Source organism: Ceratina calcarata, unplaced genomic scaffold (assembly GCF_001652005.2).
Source record: "Ceratina calcarata isolate Rehan_Ccalc_2016 unplaced genomic scaffold, ASM165200v1 scaffold50.2, whole genome shotgun sequence".
Taxonomy (NCBI): Eukaryota; Metazoa; Arthropoda; class Insecta; order Hymenoptera; family Apidae; genus Ceratina; species Ceratina calcarata.
In genome coordinates this window covers 50,396-71,584 of record NW_017174432.1, presented here as the reverse complement: position 1 = coordinate 71,584, position 21,189 = coordinate 50,396, and the positions used below count along the sequence as shown (strand labels likewise).

Genomic DNA, 21,189 nt, shown 5'->3' with positions numbered 1-21,189 from the left:
ATCGTCCGAACAATCTCCTAAACCTTTCGAATCCGTTTTCTCGTTCTGCAAGAAATTACATTTATTTATAGACATAATGTACAGATTGGTACAAAGCATTAATCGTTTTGGTCGTGGTTCCAATATAGTATATATTATTCGCTTGTATTTTCGATTATGTGAATCACATTATTAACGACACGTCAGAGTCCATTCTCGGCTCGTCGGTCAAACATTTTTTTCGCTAATCAGGTATCATCTTTCGTTCCCCTTAATTTAATCTAGATTCGATGCGAGTTATCCACACTTTTAATTGCAAATGGTTTCGCTTGAGAAAGTGTAAGACGCTCTCGAGGGATGAGTTGACGTGATAATATTTTCTTAAAATTACAGAGTAAAACCCAGAAGGTAGAAGATCGAAGTTTAGATGAAAATGAGAGTTTGAGAATGAATGAGCGAATGGGCGAACAAGTAAAAGAAAATACGAGAGACAGGAGAGAGAGAGAGAGAGAGAGAGAGAGAGAGAGAGAGAGAGAGAGAAATAGAACGAGTAAAAAGGGAAAAGTGGTCTAAAGATTAAAAGCTGCATAAAATATGCAATGAACACATTACATCCATTCAAGAATCTGTACAGTAACAGTTAATAGTACTAATTATTTATATTTGTTGTTATCAATCGTTCAATGTAAAAAAAAAGTTAAATAAGGCCAATAGGTTTAAAAGCCGCATTACTCTAATTATCTGCAATATCACAGTACTTGCTGAAACATACAAACACACGTTTCCGATAGGCACATGAGCCGATACCAATGCAAATGGCAAGCACATTCTTTTCTTTACGCATACGTATATTGTCTAGCCACCGATTACTTTCTACTTTTTCTTCGAACATCGATCACATACATAGCTCGTAATTGTTGCACGTCCGAAAAACTAATACGCTCCCCAGAAATTTTGCGTTACTTTTCCTCTATTCACTTTTCACCGCACTTCAGAAGGAGTAGGGACGATCGAAAGAACTTGCTCCCAACTTGATTGTATGCTCGGTGTTTGATGGTAGCAACAAAAAACAGAAACGATAAACGCATGACCTGGTCAAAAGTTTCCGATTAACTATAGAAGAATCTGCTACTTCGAAAGAAAGCGGTTCGTTTAACGATTTCACGATTACAACGAGGAGAAGAATAAGAGATGGAAAAAGAGAAAAAAAAAGTTGGGAAAAACAAACGAATATGATACGATATTGAAATTAAGGAACAAACGCGAGGGTTTTCGTCTCCTGTATGACCGTCATTTTTCTTGCGTAAAACGTAGTACGGTATATACTTAATGTTCGTTAACGATTTAGCACATTAGCTGGCCGTAAACGTACTAAAGAGAAAGAGGAGCACGGAGAGAACTCGGTGCGCACGGCTGGCTAACGACATTCACGATTCGTATTATCCTACCTACTCGTCGATCCTAAGAAAACTGTTTCAGAAAATATTTACACAGATACTTGTTATATTTTTGCATTCGTTCTTCGAACAAACTCGTACGAAATATCGAGCCACCTCCGACTTAACGAATAGAAAAGAAAAAGATGCTACATCTACTGTCATACGTAGACCGGACCTTGATTATCGTTATCGTCCAAGCTTATTCGACTAGGATACGCGGGACCACCACCATCATCAAAGAAGCGCCTAAAAGTAAATTCGAAGAAACCGTGAAAGGGTTTCCCGTTGTCGAGCAACTCGTCGGACTTGTTGGAATCGGAAGATTCCGAGTTTCGTAATTTGTCGGGATCCACAGGATCGAAATTACTAGTATCGGTTGGATACTGTATCCGAGGTATATGAGGAGCTACTTGCCGGCGTAGACCCTTCTCAAAATCGATACTCGTAAAAAATGGATGACTCTTTACCTCGTCCGCGTTCTTACCTAACCGACGATCCGCGCCGACGCACAATTTTAATATCAAATCCATACCTTCCGCGGAGAGGTTCGCCTGCTTCGGGATGTGCAGAGTGGTCTCCCAATTGATCACCTAGGACACGTCCACGGGTTTAATACACGAGCGAAAGGAAGGTTCTTTTACGAAACCTTCACGAGTAGAATCAGACCGCGGATTTGACGCGCTCGAAGAGAATGTACGGAAAATATATACCTTGTATTGTGTCTCGGCGGGGGTGTTGGCATTGAACGGCGGCGACCCGACCAACATTTCATACAAGATGACACCGACGCTCCACCAGTCGCACAGCTGGGTATATCCCGTCCTCTGCAACACCTCCGGTGCGATGTAGTTCGGTGTTCCGACAAGCGAATGCGCCAAGCATCTCTGGTGTTCTCTGTGCCTTCTGCGTTCCAAAGGTTTCAACTGAATGCAACGACACTCGTTATTCCAGTCGTCGGCCGGGTCCATCGAGTCTTGTTTTCCGTGTCCTGTTTTCGCGTTTACACATATTACTCACGCGCCACCGCGTAAAAGTAAAGACTGTCAAGATCTAGCCACGTACCATTTTGCTGATAATACTTGGAATTATGGGTCCAACGGAATCCTGTGCACAGGCCAAAGTCTGTCAACTTTATGTGCCCGTCCCGATCGATCAAAATGTTATCCGGCTTAATGTCTCTGTGGATGAAACCCATCTTATGAACACTTTCTACTGCACACGTCAGCTCGGCAATGTAAAATCTAGCCAGAGGTTCCTTGAAGATGCCGAACTTGATCAACAACGACATCAGATCACCGCCGGGTATGTAATCCATTACGAAATACAAATTATCCTTGTCTTGAAAGGAATAGTACAGTTTGACGACCCACTCGTTGTCAGCCTCCGCCAATATATCCCTCTCGGCTTTAACGTGAGCCACTTGATTACGATTCAACACGTCCGCCTTTCTGAGAGTCTTCATCGCGTAAAACTGATTCGTGTCCAGCTTCCTGACGAGAGTCACTTCTCCGAAAGCACCGACCCCGATCGGCTTGATCTTCGTGAACATCGACTTGTCCATTTTCGCTCGCTTCAGTCGAATGTAATTCGATTCCTTCTGCGACAACATCTTCCTCATTTGACACTGGGCCTCGGCGCTGAGCCCGATCTTAGCCATTTCCGTCTCCAGCTGAAGCCGACGATACAGCCGCTGCTTGTGAGACTTCAACACGTTCTCAACGTGCTGTTCCATGAAGAACTTGAACGCCTGAGGAGAGTAGTTACGAACTTTGCAATCCCTCCGCTCTTCCTCCTTCTCTTTGCTCATGTGTTTGCGCTCCGGTATCGGAGACTGATGCTTGATCTTATAGGACGACGGCGAGGAACTGGTTCCTCTCGGCCCGTTGCTCTCCGGCGAATGATTATTGTTATTATTGTTATTGTTGTTGGTGGCTACGGCGGTGTTGGTAGCGTTGTTGTTAATGCTGTTCCCATTGCTGCCGCTGTTATTGTTCATATTCCCACCGCCGCTGTTGTTGGTGCCAGCGTTTCCGTTACTACCGCTACTGCTGTTACCTGCACTGTTCGCGTTGCCGCTGTTACCATTGCCAGCGTTTCCCGGTCTCGAGGGCATGGCGGACGCCGCGGGAGGTGGCAACGGCGGCGGTTCCGTAGAATGCTGGCATCCTACGGGGTCGGCCGGTGAATATTTCCTCTGTAACGGAGGGTGCATCGCGACCGGCGACGATCTAAGGGTATTCGTTTCCATCCCCGAGTCTTCGGCAGCGGCCGTGCCATACGGCGGAGGCGGAGGAACAGGATGATGCATGCCCCGTTGGGCCGCCAGAGCTTGCATCGTTGTAGCGTAACTAGGGGGTTCCGTGGTCGGTACACCCACCGAAACACCGATACTGTTCGTTGACGTTGCGACGACGTTGTTCACGGGTGGGTACGCGGGCGGCGGTTGTTGCGACGACTGCTGCTGCGGCGTCTGCTGCTGCGGCGACTGCTGCTGCGACTGCTGCTGCTGCTGCTGCTGCTGCTGCGACTGCTGCGACTGTTGTTGCTGTTGCTGCTGCGACTGCTGCTGCTGCTGTTGTTGCTGCGACTGCTGTTGCGACTGCTGCTGTTGCTTCTGTTGGATAGAAGTTGCGTAAGACGGAGGCGGGGGAGGTGTGTTACTGGTCGTAGAAATCGGCTGTGGCGAAGTCGGCGCGATTGCCGTTTGTAGGACAGGTTTTTGCACTTGAGTACTCTTAACGGACTGCATGATGATCGGTGGTTGAGTCTTCGCCTGTCGCGCGCCCCATGCCTGTAACGGGGTCGGTCTGGCCATCGAGGCTTGCGTGCTCGGCGATATTGCGGAGACGGTGATCGGGCTCGGAGAACCGGCAGCGGACGTTGGCCCGGAATAGATGCCGGACGAGGGACTCTTTCGATAGTCCTGTTGAGATTGTGTGGGGCTCTGTCTGTTTTGCATCGAGGCACTGTAAGACGGTGGTTGCACCGGGCAGGTAGACGGCGAGGAGACTATGGGATAAGGGGGTGGTGGTTCGACTTGAGTATTGGCTTGGTTACTGCCCGTCTGATAAATACTGAGCGCTTGTATCTGTTGAGAGAGTTGCTGCTGTACTTGCGGTCCGTTTTGCACGATCATCGGTTGACGGCAGTTGGAATTGTTGTTAGAACTCGCGACCGGACTCGTACCTCTCTGAGGTAGATTGACCGAGGTCGAAATCGGGCCGGTGTTGCCCGGCGTGGTAGGAGGTGGCCGCGTCGGCACCACCGGCGCGGGGGACATCCGCTTCAACATCTGTTGCATGTTGGTAGGCACGTTCGGTTGATTGTACGGCGCGTGAGGTGGAGGCGGCGGCGGCGGAGTAGAACTACATCTAGGCGGCGGAGGAGGAGGTGGTTCTCGTTCGACGAAATTACTCGGCGAATATTGGCGACTCAACTGCGGATGCGGGCTCAGCTCGGTCAAGCGCGGACTGTCCGATCGCGAGCTTCCCGCTCCGCTGTCCAACGCCGGACTTCCACGCTGCAGGCTCAGCTCCCTTTCCAAGCTGGGCTTTCTTATCAATTTGCTGTTCAGTTTCCCGAGCCCGTTCAGCGTCTCCCCTTGGGCCTGCTTCAAGTATTCGATAGCTGCATCCAGCCGCCAACCAGCCAACTTCAACGCGCGTAACGCGATCTCCTGCAAATTTTCACCCCGCGTGAAACCGTCGGTTGAAAGCGAGAAGCGAACGAACCGGAAATTTGCAGATCGTTCGAGCGATATCTTACCTCTGAGTATCCCATTGCTAGCAACTGCGATAACAATTGTCGTTGATCGGATTTATCGATCGTAGAACCCGAGGCTCCGGAGAGACCACTGAGACCCGAAGCGGAACTGATACCGCTGGTCGTTGACAAGGTGGATATAGTGCTGGCAGCACTGGAACCCACGTCCCCTGCACCTCCGATGTTAGCAAAGGGTAGCAGAGAATTACGAATTTCGGCTAAAGCCTTCTGATGATATCCAGAGCCACGAGTGCTCGATTTGTTAACTGCGGGTGGATTCATAGTGGCCCATGCTAGGCCCTCTCCGACCTAGCTTTAATCTGGCTGTGACATATATATATATATACACATACATCTAAAACATAATAAAACAATTCACTTTCGTACACGATAGAAATCGTTGTCAAAGAGGTTCTTGTCCTATTCTACAACATCCTTTTTTATTCTCTCCAAAAACGTTACGTACCAAGTTACGCGTTCTACTAACATCGATGTTACGACGAGTCTCGCGTATTAAGATACTCGTTAGTCACCGTCAGGTAAGACTGTACGATTTCGATTACGATTGATCTCCCGTTAATTAGGCTGCTATATCGTAAATCGTTCGAATTACTGGTCTCTCGCGTAGAGACGTTATGGGTCTCGTACGATCCTGTTATCGATCTCAATTAGTTATCGAATTGGAAACGATCGTTGAACGCGAATAAATATTAGCCCAGTCTTACGATTCACTCTGTCGTCTGTACATAATGCTCTGTTCGATCAAGGATCTAACCTATTCATTAGATGCGTGACGGATCGATCCTAAGTCCTTCGTGCATGAAACGAGATTCGGTAGCGCACACTTTCTTCGGAATTGGCCGGACATCGGCTGAGAAATACTTTGTTGAAATAGGTTTAACTGAAACGGCAATCAGCAGGAGGAGAACGACTTCAAAGCATATTCTATTATCGCGTTTTCACAGATCGCGCGTAACGAGGGTAACGTGCACGTACAACTTTTGGTTCACTATTTTCGCTTAAAACTAATTCTACGCTACTCCGATACGCGGCCGTAATTACTTCAACAACAACAAAGAAAGATACAGCCGTAAATTACTAAAGTAACTGGCAGCCATCTTGAAGTGCCACATTCCTACACCAACTTGACACTCTTTTTCGTAATTTACAATATACCTAGAAACGATACCCGTAGGGTTGGTGCGCCTATAAACAAATCATTTTTCCCAATTGTCGTTCAGTACTACAATGCTATAACGTTTACCGTCTGTGCGTCCGACAAATTTAACTACATCTCCAGGCAAAGCATATTCAAAATATATACGTGTATATGTATTATCTGCATTTACATTTACGTATTCCCGTACATGTGCACACATACATACGTCGACAAAGTGTACATGAATAGCTACCACATGAACGGCCACGCAAAAATTTCTCTACCATTTTACAAAACTACATACGTATACGTACGACATGTAAATAAGTATACTACGTATGTATTTGCTTATACTTCTATCCAGATGAGTGTCACCATCTTGTTATTGTTACTTAACGCTTCGCGTACAGAATCGTTGAAGGCACAAGGAACAGCTGGAAAAGTTTTATTAGCTTGCCTATAATTCGACGGTCATTAATAATTTTGTAAACTTGATATTGTCCTGCCACCTAGCGACGTACGTTTGGAAGTAATATCCGAAAAAAAGAAAGTGCAAACTTTGTGAGACACGCATAGCGAAATAAAATGAATCTTGAGCACGCTTGTATCTCCTGCAGCTCTAAAACGCGCGAGCGAACTTCTCGATTTTGAGATTGACATTTCAGCTCCGTAAGTAGTCAAACATTGTCAAATTCAATGTTTCGGCACGACAAAGCAACGCAGCCCTTATCTTTCGGTCATACCGTGAGCGTAGTGGAGGGGTGCGGCGTGTGTTGCCCCCCAGCCGTCCGACACAGGGATCTCGTAATTTTTCGCTTCCCCTGTTTTTCGCCCGTATTTCGATCCCCACTACTATTCCCCTCATGCGTGCTCATGCGCGTTCGCGAAGCTCTCCGCAGCGCTATGGTCCCCACCATGGTCGCGTCGTCCCCACTTTCCGGCCGTGGGTAAAAATATCTCAACCCTGCGACACGGTACCAGGAGAAACACTAACGCGCGCGTAAACGCATGTATACACACACGCACACGTATACACGTGTTACATGTGATTAACAATGAGAAAGAAGGAAAAATAATCACAGCATATAAGTAATTTGTTCATTCCCGCACGATTTTCCGAGCAACAAGAAGTTGGACGTTGCGCTGGGTCCAAATTCTATCAGATTTAAGAATGTTATCGCATAGTTTTTTACGGTTAACAATTCAGACGTTCGGAGTTCGTTGAGCTCCTCCACTCTGGTTTATGTAACCAAATTAATATCTGTTATTCTTTCGATGTTGAAACCGTTTTATTCGAATCTCGACTCTATGCGCGTCACTTTCTGTTCGTTCACCTCTCGAAGGAAAACAATAATCATTTGCAATTCACGCTGACGATAAGTATCTACCGTGCGTATCTCGTTAGTGGATCGTAAGGGAAACGTAAACCAGAAGATAGAGGCAAACAATTAACGTTAAGATGAATCGCGTAAGGAAATTGCTATCGAGTAAAGAGACTCGAGAGTATTTTATGAGGCAAGTTACGTAAACTTAATGGATACGTATATCTATACAAGTATTGTACGATGTATATGCGCGTTGCTTGCACGTGGATAATTCGCAACCTGTGTTTCGATGATTCACGCGTTCGATCGATTCGAAGGAAACGATAGCGTCTAAATAATTGAAAATGACAAACGAGCATCATGTGAAAATCGACGTTCTGTTGCAGTACGCATTTCTGGGGACCTATAGCTAATTGGGGCATTCCAATCGCAGCAATCGCTGACACGCAGAGGGATCCGAAATACATCAGTGGAAAAATGACATTCGGTTAGTCCGTGCTTACACGTTTCATACTCTTATACACGCAATTGTTAACTAAGTTGTGTATGTTCGTGTATTACGTCTCCTACATACCATACGGGAAAGATCGTAATCACGTCTAACCTAACCCTATTTCGCTCGTTGGCCGGTTGCATTTTTCATTTACGTTTAACAATATTATAACTTCTGAACCGTGGAAATACCGTGATCGTTTTATCCGACATCGAGATATCATGAGAGTTAGTTCACGGTACGTTCTGAAGTTTATTGAAAACGGGGCGACGGGCAACTGTGCGTAAACATTGTCGAGTTCGAATATCGTTACGTCCCATTGTCGATTTAAGCAGGATATTCGAACGCGACTAATTAAAAACTAGAAGGATGCGTGTAAACTCCTTAATATTTTATCCTATTCATCATTTCCAGCTTTGTGCTTGTATTCTGCGATGTTCATGCGTTTTGCGCTGAAGGTCCAGCCACGAAATTTACTTCTATTTGCCTGCCATTTTGTGAACGAAGGTGCACAGCTCACGCAAGGTACTAGATTTATTAATTATCATTATCTAAGTAAGGGGGAATAATGATAAATCATACGGTACAAAGTAGCCAAAGTTATTGAAGGTGCAGTGTGTACCTGTGTCCTATCGATCTATCCAAAGAATATTTCCTTTGTCGTTCGTTTCTCCGAATGATCTTTATTTATGTAAATTAAAAGCACACACAAATATATATATATGTATATATTGTAACACGATTTTCATTGTTAATAACAACCAATAAATTGAACAGTTACGATACAGAGATACCTTTTACAAGGCACACCTGACCTGTCGTCGATCAACGTTATTTATATTCCCTTAACAAAAGACTTGATGGTTCCAAGGTAACGTGAAATAACGAGACACAGATTGTATTTGAATAAATGGACGGAATTTACTGTACATTGTATAGTTATAACTTATACGAAAAACAGTTCGCAGTATTAAAAATACAAAAGTGTTATAAACAGCATTAAGCTCTGTGACGATAAGGCCTCAGCGTACTTGTAAACTCGACAATTCTTCGAAACGAACAGTACGTGTTACGCGCTCATAGCGCGAAAGCTGCCGAGCATCAAAAAGATTATAACGTGATGCGTATTACAAAGGTTCCCTTCTTTAACGTTGAAGGCACTATCTTCTTAGGTCTCTATTAATAATCTCTATTCTCATGTTTCGTCGGTCATTACTGTGACGAACTTATTAACTTCTGATCAAATAGTACATGATCACAAAGGTCAATAGCAATAATTTATTAACTTCAATGGTCGAAGCGCCAGCTAATCGACACTTGAACATGTCATACCTGAAAGTAAGATGTTGATTTACGGTCAAAGTTCGTCTGGAATGATGACTGACATAATGTAATCAACCGATAGGTTACCTGGTCTCTTTGTCGTTAACTAAATTAGTAAATTCGGCTTCTACCAATTGCCCATCGTAATACGTGATCAAATCCTCGAAAGGATATTCGAAGGCCTGTCTGCATTCACACTTGTATCCACCGGTCTCGAAGCCTCTCCCGAGGATAGGCACGCACTGCGCGACGATGCAAAAATAATAAAAGCAATAGATTATAAACAGTGGAAGTAGAAATGTATGCTAATATCCAAGTTAAGGAAACGTACGTAGGACGTTTTTCTGTCACACTTGTGAGTACCCTTGAACGCGTTTGGGGCGTAGAACACATCGTCGCATTGATTGATGTCAAGCTGCAGTAGATCCATGGTAACAGCTACGACGCCCCTAAAGATTTTAATGTGAAATATTATCTTCCCCGTCTCTCCTCGGTTCCCGTCCTCGCTGTACCACCAAACAGGTTTCCTCTCCTCGTGGGCTATCTCGCATTCGATTTCTCATGCGCACACGACGACACCGCGTACGTAGACGGCAATACTCACTTGAATTCCAGTTTCTCTCTCAAGCTGTCCCAGCCGAAAAATGGGGATGCATAGGTAATTACCCATTTCTTCACTTTGCCGTTGCAATCAAAGTACGGGGTAGTCCAGTGTCCGTGATTCAGGTTTGCCGCCCTATACAAATGACCCCATGCATTCCCACGCATTAAAATAAATCCTACTCGACGAGATCGATTCTCCCCTTCCATCTCGAATACGTATATTTCCCGCTCGCATTAAATGATATTCTTACGACGAATAGACACGCTTGTTCTTACCTGTACGAATTCGGATAGTGTTCATATTTTTTTAGGTATTCGCCGGTTTCGTTAAATCTGATCTTCATTTTCATGAAGAATTGTTCCAGTTCATCGAAATTAGTTGCCCATCTTTGTTTCAATAAGCGGAAATAATTCTTTGTCGTGTAAACTTCGGCTATAATAGATGAGATGAATAATTAAACGTTAGACCGAATGACGAGAACGAACGGACGAATTATATCTGCGTTACCTGTGTCGTTCAGTCTGGCTAGGTCCTCGACTTTAAACTTTCTGGTATTCAACTGCGTTTTGTAAGCGTACGGTGCGAAGAACGTTCTATTCGTGAATTTGTTACGATCCCAAAGCATTTCGGCGGACCATATTTTTGTGTCTCCGAGGACAAGAGCCAGAGTTTCTCCGATCATTTGATCTTCGGTGAGCGGCCTGTCGGCCACCCGTTTGCCCGAATAGACTTCGTGTGGATCGGAGATCTGCAAAAACGCGCTGATAAAATTCGCTAATCTCGTTGCCATCTTTGCTTCGTTTTCGAAGAATTCTTTCGCGCCGAAGCTTATGTCCCCGCGCAACGTTAACTCCTCTTGCGTGTAACTGCAATTTTAAACACGCCAAATGTAATCGTTTGTTTCTTATTTCTTACGAACAACAATTCACGTTCTATCTCTTCGTACTTCGTGCAAGTTTTCGGATTTACGCTCAATATGAATTTAAGAGCTTGATCTATGTTCATCCTCTCGGATCTGATAGATTTCGGACCGGTGGAATAATTTTTATAATGATAGTGCCGTTCCAAATATTTTTCTCTGACTTCCGGCCTTGCCCGCTTCCACTCTACCGGCATTTTATGAATCCCTGAAATAACAAGGGAACACACGCGAGTTACAAACACGAGGGAAACAGTACTAACAGCGATACAGAGAACCCACATCCTATCTTAGTGCAGTCGAACCCATTGTAATATTGTTCCTGAGTCGCCCTTTCTATAATTTCCCCTAAATACGGACGTCGCACCACGTTTGGTAGTCTAAAACCTGGTTTACATCTGCATTGATACCCTCCTCGTCGAAAACCCCAGCCGTGCAATGGCTCGCACTAGAAAGAATATCACGTTATGCAAAAATCGTGGATTAACGGGAACGCGATATCGTTCATTTCACGCTCCGTACTTCCGTAGTTTCATCTTTACATCTGGCAGTATTTGCAAATCTGTTCGGACCGCTGTTCCCCTTTCCTTTGGGACACTGATTTATATCTATCCTTTCAAAATCCATTTCTATCACCGATATCGCGGTATACCTGAAACAGATGATCATCAATTTCAACGAAACCCGATCCACCGACAAATCGCGATGGAAGAAACTTCATAAAATTATACACGCACGTTGGGTATTCGATGTGTCTGAATCCCGTGTGTCTTGGATAAATATCTGCGATAGGTACAACCGCTGCCACGAGCCATCTGTTCGATCTGCCGCAATCGAAGTATGGCCTGGTCCATTTTACAGGCCCAGGATATTCGTCGGCACCTGTGCAACACCGCGATGGTAATAAAATATACCGCGTAGAAACTTAATTGTCTCGTACAAATTAAACGAACATTACCAGGTGGTCCGTGGAACGTAAATGTTTCATTAGTGTTGTTGGCATATCGAATTTCGACTTGATAAGTGGTTTTGGTATCGTGTCTCTTGTCGACGTTATCCGGTAACCACTTTTTAAACCTAAAGTACAAAACATACGGTGAGTACTCGCACGAGACACAGGCCTCGTTCGAATAGACAATCGATCTACCATTCGTTTATACGATAGAAATCTGTTGTATAATCCTGGCCCAGATTGCCAGCAGCGAATGCGCCGAGATCTTGCACCGTAAACGTGTTTCTCGTAGATATTCTCTCTAAATGTATGGGATCGTTAAAATCGTCGGCCCTGAATGTTCGCGGAGCAAATCTGGGCATGGTCTTGTTGAAGAATCCTCTGTAGGACGGGGAATAGGACATGTTCGGGGAAAAGTATATGGCAGAAGCGTTTATGTACGGGTTCGCGGAGATGTCAGCGACCGTTGACAGGAAATAATACATCATCCCCGGATCGTAGGTGTCGTTGATCGCGGGCCGAATGAACCGAGATTGAAGGATGTAACTCCAAAAGTACGACCTGCTAAGTGCCATGTTGTGAAGATGCAACAGAGCGGTTCTATTCGGGAACACAGGGTTGATGTTGATATCTTTGATATCCGGTATATGAGAGACCGAGTCCTCCGGCAAATAGAGATCTCCGAGATGTTGAATCGGGCAATTGTCCTCATTGATCTTGTCCATTCTTAAACGGATTTCGTCGAAGGCATCTCTGGGTTGCCATTCGTACTGTCCAACGCCAACGCCCAAGCAGCAGAGCCCGACGATGATCGCTCTCGCGTATAATTTAGAGCTGATCGACTGCATCTTTCGACGATATGACTCGCTACGTTTACTTCCTGTTATATCGGTTCATCCTAACGCGTCGAAAAAACGAAAGAAATAGCTAACGCGTCAAAGAAACGAAAGGAATAGCTACGCGTATCGTTCACCACACCTGCCTACACTTACTACGGGACAACTACAAGCACGCCCAGTCTAGTTCGTCAGAGAGAATACTACGCGCGTCCACTTACTATAGTACCCACGCAAACGATTTCGTTTCGCCTGCATCGTCGATTTTCAATTATTGTATGCTGTCAGTACATAACAGAACTGAACCACCATCGCGGTTTCACAGATTTTTTTTGGAGTAACGATAACATATTTATCGAAAAGGAAATACAATAAAACCGCCTTTATCCGAGGCCTGACATTCTATATCCTCTTGAAGTTAACATTCTTAATGAGAACCTAACCGTTGCACTTAATATAATATATACATACATGTGCATTTTTAATACACATGTTCGTCGAATTCATTCATCGTTCACATACGTACATACAGTTGTATGCAGTTCAATTGATTTTCATAGATCAGACGATCAAGCGAATTGTATATTGCATTCTTTCCGTGAGAACTTGCGAAGCAAAACCAGTCATCGGACAGGACTGCATTCTATTGGATTCTATTACTTATTCGGTTTATGAAACAAAACGAGGTAACGCGTTTATGCCGTTTCATGTGTACACAACGAATCGCCATTATTCGGTAGCATCGTGCGATTTACTGAAACACTCCGTGGATATATTTTAGAAAATAATTTCGCGGCCAGCAACGTGTTAACGGTACGATACGTGGACGCTGGGTAATTTTTATCCCTTTCAATGCACCACGGAGGAAATGTCTACGGCGAGGAATGTTTTAATACACCGTTTCGAGTTTCGTACGAAAGGAGACGAAAACTCAAAACTAAACTACGTAATACGAGATAACATTAAAATATTTTTTGTAATGGTAATTCGTTGGACGTCCTGGTTCAACGAGCCCCTGCGTCCCAGCCCCCACCCCCGAAGAATTTGACTCTCGCATGCATTACGATACTCGCGTGTGTAACGCACATGGTGTGCATCTCCTCGTCGTTGTATCGGTACGCATTGTTCCGGTCCCTGTCCCGTAAGTACAGGTTCACCCCTGTATTTATTTGGGATGCTAAAAAAGGAAGATTTCTCATAGCTAAACAAGTATTTCGAAGAGACAACTTGCTGGGGGTCTGCGCCGTCTCATGGTTGAACGCCGCCCGGCCAGTCTGGTTCCTGAGAAAATGTCTTCGATGTCTGTTCCGATGTTAACGTGGGAATACCCTCCCAAAGTACATAACGTATGCGTTATCCAACATTTTTCATTTCATACGATAGCTTCTCTCTTCAGGAACGAAATAAAACACTCCCGATAGGCGCGTGATTTACGATACGTTCTTAACATTTATTCCGTTTATCGAACAAGTTAAATTTTATGAATATTGAAAATAAACGTGCGCTTAAGAGAGTGCGTCGAGTACGTGGGAACATGCGCGTATAGATTTTCCAAATGTAACAGCAAGTTTTTTTGTATTAAAATTCCAGCCGCCCACGACAATGGCTCCAGAATCGAGTAAAAAGTGCATTGTCTGTGAAGAGTGCAGACGACGAAGTAATGAAAGATGAAAAAAGAGGGTAGCGATTTTGCGCGTGTACGAGGAGAGCGTGCGTACGTGTATGCGTGAGGCGAGAGACCGGATCACGATAGGGCAGGGGAATAAGACGAAAAAGTGCAGGAAACGAAGGAAGAAGATAAAGAGAAGAGTGAATAGAATGGAAGGAAAGAAGCTGATGAAAGAAATACAAATAGTACGTATTACGCGTAATGTGCTTCCCCGTTGGTAAGACGCGTTGCGTATATTGTATTGTAGCTGTAATATTAAGAAACGAATTGAAGACGGTTAGCAATATAATTTATTATCCATCCCTTAGTGGCATAGGCCGCTTCCAATCGGTATCCAAATTTTCCTGAGCATCGTGCGTAAAGCAGATTTCGACATGGTGCAGAAAATTTGAACATACAGAAATGAAGAAAACGGAAAAATCCTGAAGAAACAGGTTTCAGCGAGCGAGCAGGCGAGCGAGCGAGCAAACGTACGAGAGCATCACGTCCGTCTTCGTTGCTCCGTTGCTTCTTGTTATTCGAGGGACGCGGGTGCGTGCTCGACCAGACAGGCGGTTTACGGTTGAATTCAGGACCGTATCTCGTTGTCTGCGATGCGTAGGACCTCTTGCCTTTAACCCGAGGTACGTGATCCTCCTGTCTACGAGCTACATATACCTTAAAATAAGAAACGCAAATCGCTCTGCTTAATTTATCAATGATTGAACCGTAGTACACGATCACTTTCATGTATCTATACGAGTAACATGAAGTATACATGCTCATGTCTCGGTGGATCGTACAAAAATTCTGTACGTTTATTCTACTTACGCACGCGCGGGGTATCAGATTCACGGGTATACGAAAATCCACGTTGCGTCTATTTTCGCTATTTACAATTGTACATAAGTACATGTACATACACACATCCAGAAGTGTATTAGTTTTTGTTCATGTCAAGTAACGGAGGATATACGTTCTTTAACACGTTACTTACTCTCGATCACGTTCAGCTTTACGCGTACATCGAATCTAAGGAACAATTTTGTACCCTGACGTTATATTAAATGAACGTAAACTACGTTCTTGCCCGTAACTCGCGATTGACTGCAATCTAATGCACGATAAGTTTGAAAAAAAATCGTATTTAATCGTAACAAATTCCTGGTAAGAAGAACAAACATGGAATAATAAAAAAGGAGTAGCCTGTAGAGTAGAAAAAATGATAAGAAGGTATTAGATAAGCGCAAGGAGAGGATGATAAAGAGAGAGAGTGAGGAGAGTCGCGAAGAGGGGGAGAATGGAAAAATGCGAGAAGTGGAAGGAACATGGAGTAGGAGCTGAAAGAAGTTGGGACGAACCTGGGTAAGGCGGGGCTCGTGTATACCGCGAAGAGAGGTAAGCGGTTGAATCGGATTGGACTGGGGCGCAACTAGCAGCAAGCGAGCGAAGAAACTGGTTTGGTTTTGTGGGGCTTGCACCACTGCACCGCTCTTTCAGCGAGACAGTCCAATTTATGCATTACGGCTATGTAGGCACTACATGATATCAAAACGCTGCGCCCGGGCTTACTCCACTTACCGTCACCATCGTTGCAATATAATCGGAACTTTGCAAGTGCCTACAAGATTAAATTCATCATCGCATTACAATTTCATTTAACATACAATCAAGTGTTGCACGCTGTTCGTAACTAATCATTCGAATACACGGCAAATTCCAGGCAACGTGGTAAAAAGTGAAGCGAAAACGCGTACGAGTTTGTAAATTGTGTTATACATAACGCTGGTGATACACATAATATGAATTTTCAATCGGTTAAAAGATCGTGACCGTTTCGTGTGGTTCATTTGGTGCTCCGTCCTTTACGCGCCCGTTCAAAATTAACACGAGTGAAGATTACATTCTAGAATCTCGCATACAGGTACATATACAACATATTTTGTTTCTACATCGTACGACCACGAGTTTCCCGTTCTTTACGACGCGGATAACCCGATCTTTCTCTCCTGCCATACGTACTACGTATCCAGGTAGATACATCCCACATACCTCTCTATCGTTTACGAATATACGATATTCACATCGTTTGCTCTTATCTCGCAGAGGTTATGACATTTCCTACCGACTTCCCTGTCATCGTCTCGATCACGCGCTTTTCCTACATATTCTTTCCATTCGGCAGATCAAGTTTCAGATCTTTAGCTTCTCCTCGAACATCTTACAAATTTCGGATTCTACAAGAGAATGCATATACGTGCGCTATCGAAAGTGAAGTGAACCGTGCAAAATATATAGATATACACGTTTATTATACGTGTTATCATCGTGATCGAAGTATGCATGTATTTAAAGTTTAGTTCGCATCGAAGTTTTTACATTCGATACACGTATACATGCTTGTTCCTTCTTAAAGTCTCGAGTTCCGTACGGAAACGAGCGATGAGCGAAGGGTAAATCAAGCAGAGCGATAGGATAAAAGGCAGTAAAACGTAAAGATTCGTTCCGTTTATTTTTGTTGGAGTAAACCGTGAGAATCATTTGAATATGCACGATGCGTGTGAACGATGGGACAATTCGTTCGATATAATATGCAACCATACAAATTTTTCTATAGGCACGTAATCGCCATCGGTAGTCATAGCGTAGCGTTATGCATAGAGACAGGTTTATGAGTACGGATCGAAGACGTTTTGTGTTAATAATTAAAACGGAGGGATCATAGGCCGCGTAAAAAGAGGCGATCATCATAGAAAATTCGTTATTCGGCAAGTGCATGGGGAAATTGCATGGTCAACTTTTTCTTCTGACCGTTTTGCACGAGCCAATCAGAATTCGCGAATACGGCTGAAAAGAAAATGGCTAACTCACGTCGCTGGGTTCGAGCGTATCTTTGCGCGTCGTTTTGTGAACCCCGTAGTGTGCAATCACGTTGACGTCTATCGCCATTTCCTCGCAGGAGGATTCTGTTCATTTACTTTTTAAGGTACATGCAATTATTTTCTATTCACGTTATGAATATCGCGAGTTTTGTTCGTGACCGGGTTTCCTCGATAGCGCGTTAATAAACATGGATAGAAGTACGTTAGTTAGAGCCGCAGGTGTTGATGTTATCGTGAGCGTAGAAGTGCATCGCATCCTCTAAGAAATATGGATGCAGTTCTCCATCGCCGGCCGGCAAGTTAGATGCAGAAAGGTTTCGATCCCGCGAGACATCATCGAGCACGATCTCTACGTCGCGCGGTTCAACGTACATTCGTAATTTTTCGAAAATTTTTATTCCGATAAGTATGTATACGTTTCTATATTTTAAAACGTTCCGTACGATGGTAGAGGGTGCCTTGTTGCATGTCGTAAAATGATTAAGTACGTAGGTACGAAACGGTGTTCGAGTACATGCATCGTGATCGTGCAAATATGATCGTTTACCGGTTTCTTTTGGTGAACCGCGCGTTGCCGCATGATATTTCGGACTTTTGTTCCCCCCGTCGTTCGTAAACGCGGGAAATTGCGTAGATACGTATACGGACATGGTCTCATGTGCGTTCGGGGTATATGCCAGGCATATCGTTTCTCGAACCTCGCGATTCCGCTCGAATTCATCGTATTTCTCGTTTTATGGTCTCGCCAATTTAGATTTAAGCATTAAAAGTCTCTCCCTTGCTCCCTTTCCTTTCTCCTCCATTCACCCTTCTCTGTCTGCCTGCTCCCTCCAATTATTTCCGCGCCCTACCTCCGTCTCAAAGTGTCTGCGAGCATTTTGTATTTGTAATTGAAATTCTTTGCTCTGGTGGACCTCGGATCTGTCCGCTGTTGCGTCTTAGAACTTGTTTGTTACCGGGCGATGTAAAAAAAAATACGCTCGCACAGATCGTTTATTTGTTATTTTCCGTCGGTGTAATCGAGTTTTGTGAAACGAGAGAGTAATTCGTTTGATAGTATGTGCGTATAGTTGGAACGTTGATTGACGAGAAATTCGCGGGTTCTTCAGGTTGGAAATGATTTGTTCCAGCTATGGCAGAAGGAAATGGGGAAATAAAAATGGAAGAGAAACAGTCTAAGGAGGAAATGGAATATGTGGAAAGGACAGAAGATTTCCAGAAGCTGATTCAGTATGGACTGGATGAGAAAGTAGCTGCAAAACTGGATGAAATTTATAAAACTGGGAAACTGGCTCATGTGGATTTGGACGAGAGAGCATTGGACGCTTTAAAAGAATTCCCTGTGGACGGTGCATTGAACGTACTTACACAGTTCCTCGAATCTAACCTGGAGCATGTCTCGAATAAATCTGCATACCTCTGCGGTGTCATGAAAACTTACAGACAAAAAAGTCGGGCTGGACAAGGTACCGGTACTAGCACTACTCCAAAAGCACCGGACGAGGATAAAATAAAAGTGCGTAGACTTTGACGGTTTTCGTAGTTTTAATGAAAATGAGTGTATAGGCTTCGTTCTGAATGAAAATGTTTGTGATCGATGATGCTTCAGATGATTCTCGAACGGACCGGTTACCCTTTGGACGTAACGACTGGACAGAGAAAGTACGGAGGACCTCCTCCGAATTGGGAAGGCCCTACGCCGGGAACAGGTTGCGAGGTAAATGCGATTCATCATTGTTCTTTGCGTTTATCGGCGTTCGTCGATTCTCAAGATCAATCTTCAGTAACCCTGCACGCTTTTTTCTTTCGATAGGTTTTTTGTGGAAAAATTCCAAAAGATATGTATGAAGATGAATTAATTCCGTTGTTTGAAAAATGTGGAAAAATTTGGGATTTGAGACTAATGATGGACCCAATGGCAGGTTGCAACAGAGGATATGCGTTTATCACATTTACTAATAGGGAAGCTGCGCAGCAAGCTGTCAGAGAGGTACGTAAAGATTCGTCCATATCATTTTATTATTACGTAGGTATATGTTTGTGAAGCGTACAAATTCTGTTATCCTAGTTTACGATATCTTGTTATGAACATATCGATTCCCTCCATTTTTGTTTAGAAGATTTTTAGAAATGTTACAAAATTGTTATTGCTACCAAAAGAAGTGAACTTTCGAAATGTTTAACTACGTTACTGTATATGCTGTATTTCTTGGTCTTATTGTCTCTCGGGAACTTCGTTCAATTATTTTCGACTCGTTTCGACGACGAGTCGATCGTTTCAATGTTCTTCGTTGCGAGCGCGAGGATTCTTGTCATACGTCACGTCGTCGAGCGAATTGAATTCAGCCTCGCGCGATCGAGTTCCACAATAACGAATAACCACTTTTTTCTTTTCTTCCATTTCTTTTTTGTATTAAACATTTCGAATTGATTTTTTTCATGCTCCCATGTGGCTTGTTCTATGTTGTGACTTGCGTTCTCTCTTCCTTTCTTTCCTTTTTTTTAATTTATCGTTATTGTTATTATTATTACTATTTTTTTAAACGGTAGTCTTTAACGCAAACGTTTTAGCATCGTTTTACTAATAGCAAAGAGTTAATCGAATTTGAGATTCAATGTCTTTAGCTAGGAACAATCCACATATTTGTTTCATACATATACATATATGTCCCTGACCATCGATTCATATTTAATTGTATAATTATTGTCCAACACGTCCTATATATTTAACTGAAGCGTGACAATGTTAGGAAGTATAAGTGCACATATGCATATAACACGCACGCGCACGCACACGTAGACAGCCGGATCAGGAACGAACTGACAGTGACAGCGACAGAGATACGTTCTCGCGTACATGCATACACACATGGATACGTATACCGGGAATACATACGAAACTTAAGAGACATGCGCGCAACGACACACGGAGAAACGCGTATATTCGTATGCGCGTTTACGCATACACGTAGAGACAGACCGGGCACACGTATCGCAGGCAACATGCAGCGATGAGCGCACGCACGTAATATCAAAACTACGTACGTGCAGGCGTACCTGCAAACGCGCGTGTACGCGTACACGAAACACGGATACTCTCACATACACACAACCGAACGTACGATAATTTCATCCTCCGGATGAGTTTCTTTTTCCAGCTCTCCTCTTTGCTCAGTGGGCAAAATTGGGAGTGGAGAATCTTTTTAAAGCAGAAAAAAAAAAGAGAAAAGATATTCCGTATGGCCTTGATCGGTTAGGGGTATATTTAATTGATTGGTTGATATTCATTGGACAGTGACAATTTTTGTAACAAAATTTGGAAAATTGGTAGGCTTAAAATTTGTTTACAGGAGCACATACGTGAACGCCGGTTTCCTATATTGTGAAGAATCGAGCGACAAAGCGCATGCCACTTTCTCGCTTTCATGGAACCAGGCCATGTTCGTTGTCATTAATTGATCGAAAAGAAAATTAGTCTAATTCTAAATTCTGTTCTCTCTCTGATTCCGCAATTTGATAAAACACGAAATATGTATTATTTAATTGGAACAATATTAGGCATGTGTTTGTTTTCTTCATCCCACAGCTCGATAATCACGAAATAAAACCCGGCAAGAATCTGAAAGTAAACATTAGCGTTCCTAATCTACGACTTTTTGTGGGGAACATACCAAAGTCAAAAGGCAAAGAGGAGATCTTGGAGGAATTTGGTAAATTAACAGGTAAAGTGAATTCGAGGCGTGTGTATACCTACCTATCTACCTGTACCTACCTGTTTACCTGTAATGTAACTTAAGAGTGGTAGCTTTTAAGTAGTGGTTGTAGATGGTATGGAATTAAGGAGCATTCAACGAGACATATATATATA

At 43.7% G+C, this 21,189-nt stretch overlaps 4 protein-coding genes and 2 long non-coding RNA genes across 19 annotated transcripts in view; 3 read left to right on the top strand and 3 right to left on the bottom strand.

Moving 5' to 3' along the window:
• Positions 1–43: 43 nt before the first annotated feature.
• Positions 44–7,005, bottom strand: wts (serine/threonine-protein kinase warts). Of its 4 annotated transcripts, none has more exons than XM_026816240.1 (6): positions 5,906–7,005; positions 5,647–5,832; positions 5,184–5,535; positions 2,481–5,094; positions 2,129–2,406; positions 44–2,008 (listed from the first exon to the last, which is right to left on the bottom strand). In XM_026816240.1, the coding sequence occupies exons 3-6, from the start codon at positions 5,460–5,462 to the stop codon at positions 1,577–1,579; spliced, it is 3,603 nt and encodes a 1,200-aa protein (XP_026672041.1). In that variant the 5' UTR covers positions 5,463–5,535; positions 5,647–5,832; positions 5,906–7,005; the 3' UTR covers positions 44–1,576. The 4 variants fall into 4 exon arrangements, with proteins under 4 accessions (XP_026672041.1, XP_026672042.1, XP_026672043.1 ...); XM_026816241.1 differs by having other exon boundaries at positions 5,956–7,005; XM_026816242.1 differs by lacking the exon at positions 5,647–5,832 and having other exon boundaries at positions 5,956–7,005.
• Positions 7,006–7,450: 445 nt separating this feature from the next.
• Mpc1 (mitochondrial pyruvate carrier) lies at positions 7,451–8,964 on the top strand. The gene is made up of 3 exons (XM_018029857.2): positions 7,451–7,854; positions 8,051–8,151; positions 8,572–8,964. The coding sequence occupies exons 1-3, from the start codon at positions 7,799–7,801 to the stop codon at positions 8,724–8,726; spliced, it is 312 nt and encodes a 103-aa protein (XP_017885346.1). The 5' UTR covers positions 7,451–7,798; the 3' UTR covers positions 8,727–8,964.
• Positions 8,965–9,053: 89 nt separating this feature from the next.
• On the bottom strand, positions 9,054–13,071 carry LOC108628125 (uncharacterized). The gene is made up of 12 exons (XM_018029851.2): positions 12,151–13,071; positions 11,962–12,080; positions 11,741–11,885; positions 11,526–11,655; positions 11,286–11,451; positions 11,031–11,211; positions 10,592–10,950; positions 10,360–10,516; positions 10,085–10,216; positions 9,812–9,929; positions 9,568–9,722; positions 9,054–9,489 (listed from the first exon to the last, which is right to left on the bottom strand). Exons 1-12 carry the CDS (start codon positions 12,801–12,803, stop codon positions 9,387–9,389), a joined length of 2,418 nt encoding a protein of 805 aa, XP_017885340.1. The 5' UTR covers positions 12,804–13,071; the 3' UTR covers positions 9,054–9,386.
• Positions 13,071–14,654, top strand: LOC113464735 (uncharacterized). Its single transcript, XR_003389588.1, has 3 exons — positions 13,071–13,477; positions 13,573–14,137; positions 14,382–14,654. It is a non-coding gene; the product is annotated as an uncharacterized LOC113464735 (long non-coding RNA).
• Positions 14,655–14,732: 78 nt separating this feature from the next.
• Positions 14,733–15,851, bottom strand: LOC113464734 (uncharacterized). The gene is made up of 2 exons (XR_003389587.1): positions 15,271–15,851; positions 14,733–15,117 (listed from the first exon to the last, which is right to left on the bottom strand). It is a non-coding gene; the product is annotated as an uncharacterized LOC113464734 (long non-coding RNA).
• Positions 15,852–15,973: 122 nt separating this feature from the next.
• The window catches only part of Syp (synaptotagmin binding cytoplasmic RNA interacting protein), a 54,011-nt gene continuing 48,795 nt past the window's right edge, over positions 15,974–21,189 (top strand). For 5 of the 11 annotated variants that reach the window (XM_026816256.1, XM_026816255.1, XM_026816254.1 and 2 more), the window contains exons 1-4: positions 17,323–17,425; positions 18,452–18,837; positions 18,931–19,038; positions 19,135–19,311. In XM_026816256.1, coding sequence (XP_026672057.1) covers positions 18,454–18,837; positions 18,931–19,038; positions 19,135–19,311 — 669 coding nt within the window. In that variant the 5' untranslated portion in view covers positions 17,323–17,425; positions 18,452–18,453. The other 6 variants (XM_018029845.2, XM_018029847.2, XM_026816249.1 and 3 more) reach the window with 6 other exon arrangements.

Excerpts from the sequence above, each read along its gene's own strand:
- wts (XM_026816240.1), bottom strand. The coding sequence starts at position 5,462 with ATGAATCCACCCGCAGTTAACAAATCGAGCACTCGTGGCTCTGGATAT. Across the intron at positions 5,095-5,183 it reads TAGCAATGGGATACTCAGAG|GAGATCGCGTTACGCGCGTT; the intron begins GTAAGATATCGC and ends GAAAATTTGCAG. Across the intron at positions 2,407-2,480 it reads CAAGTATTATCAGCAAAATG|GACACGGAAAACAAGACTCG; the intron begins GTACGTGGCTAG and ends ACGCGAAAACAG.
- Mpc1 (XM_018029857.2), top strand. The coding sequence starts at position 7,799 with ATGAATCGCGTAAGGAAATTGCTATCGAGTAAAGAGACTCGAGAGTAT. Across the intron at positions 7,855-8,050 it reads ACTCGAGAGTATTTTATGAG|TACGCATTTCTGGGGACCTA; the intron begins GCAAGTTACGTA and ends GTTCTGTTGCAG. Across the intron at positions 8,152-8,571 it reads CAGTGGAAAAATGACATTCG|CTTTGTGCTTGTATTCTGCG; the intron begins GTTAGTCCGTGC and ends CATCATTTCCAG.
- LOC108628125 (XM_018029851.2), bottom strand. The coding sequence starts at position 12,803 with ATGCAGTCGATCAGCTCTAAATTATACGCGAGAGCGATCATCGTCGGG. Across the intron at positions 11,656-11,740 it reads AGACACATCGAATACCCAAC|GTATACCGCGATATCGGTGA; the intron begins GTGCGTGTATAA and ends CATCTGTTTCAG. Across the intron at positions 9,723-9,811 it reads GTGACAGAAAAACGTCCTAC|TGCGTGCCTATCCTCGGGAG; the intron begins GTACGTTTCCTT and ends ATCGTCGCGCAG.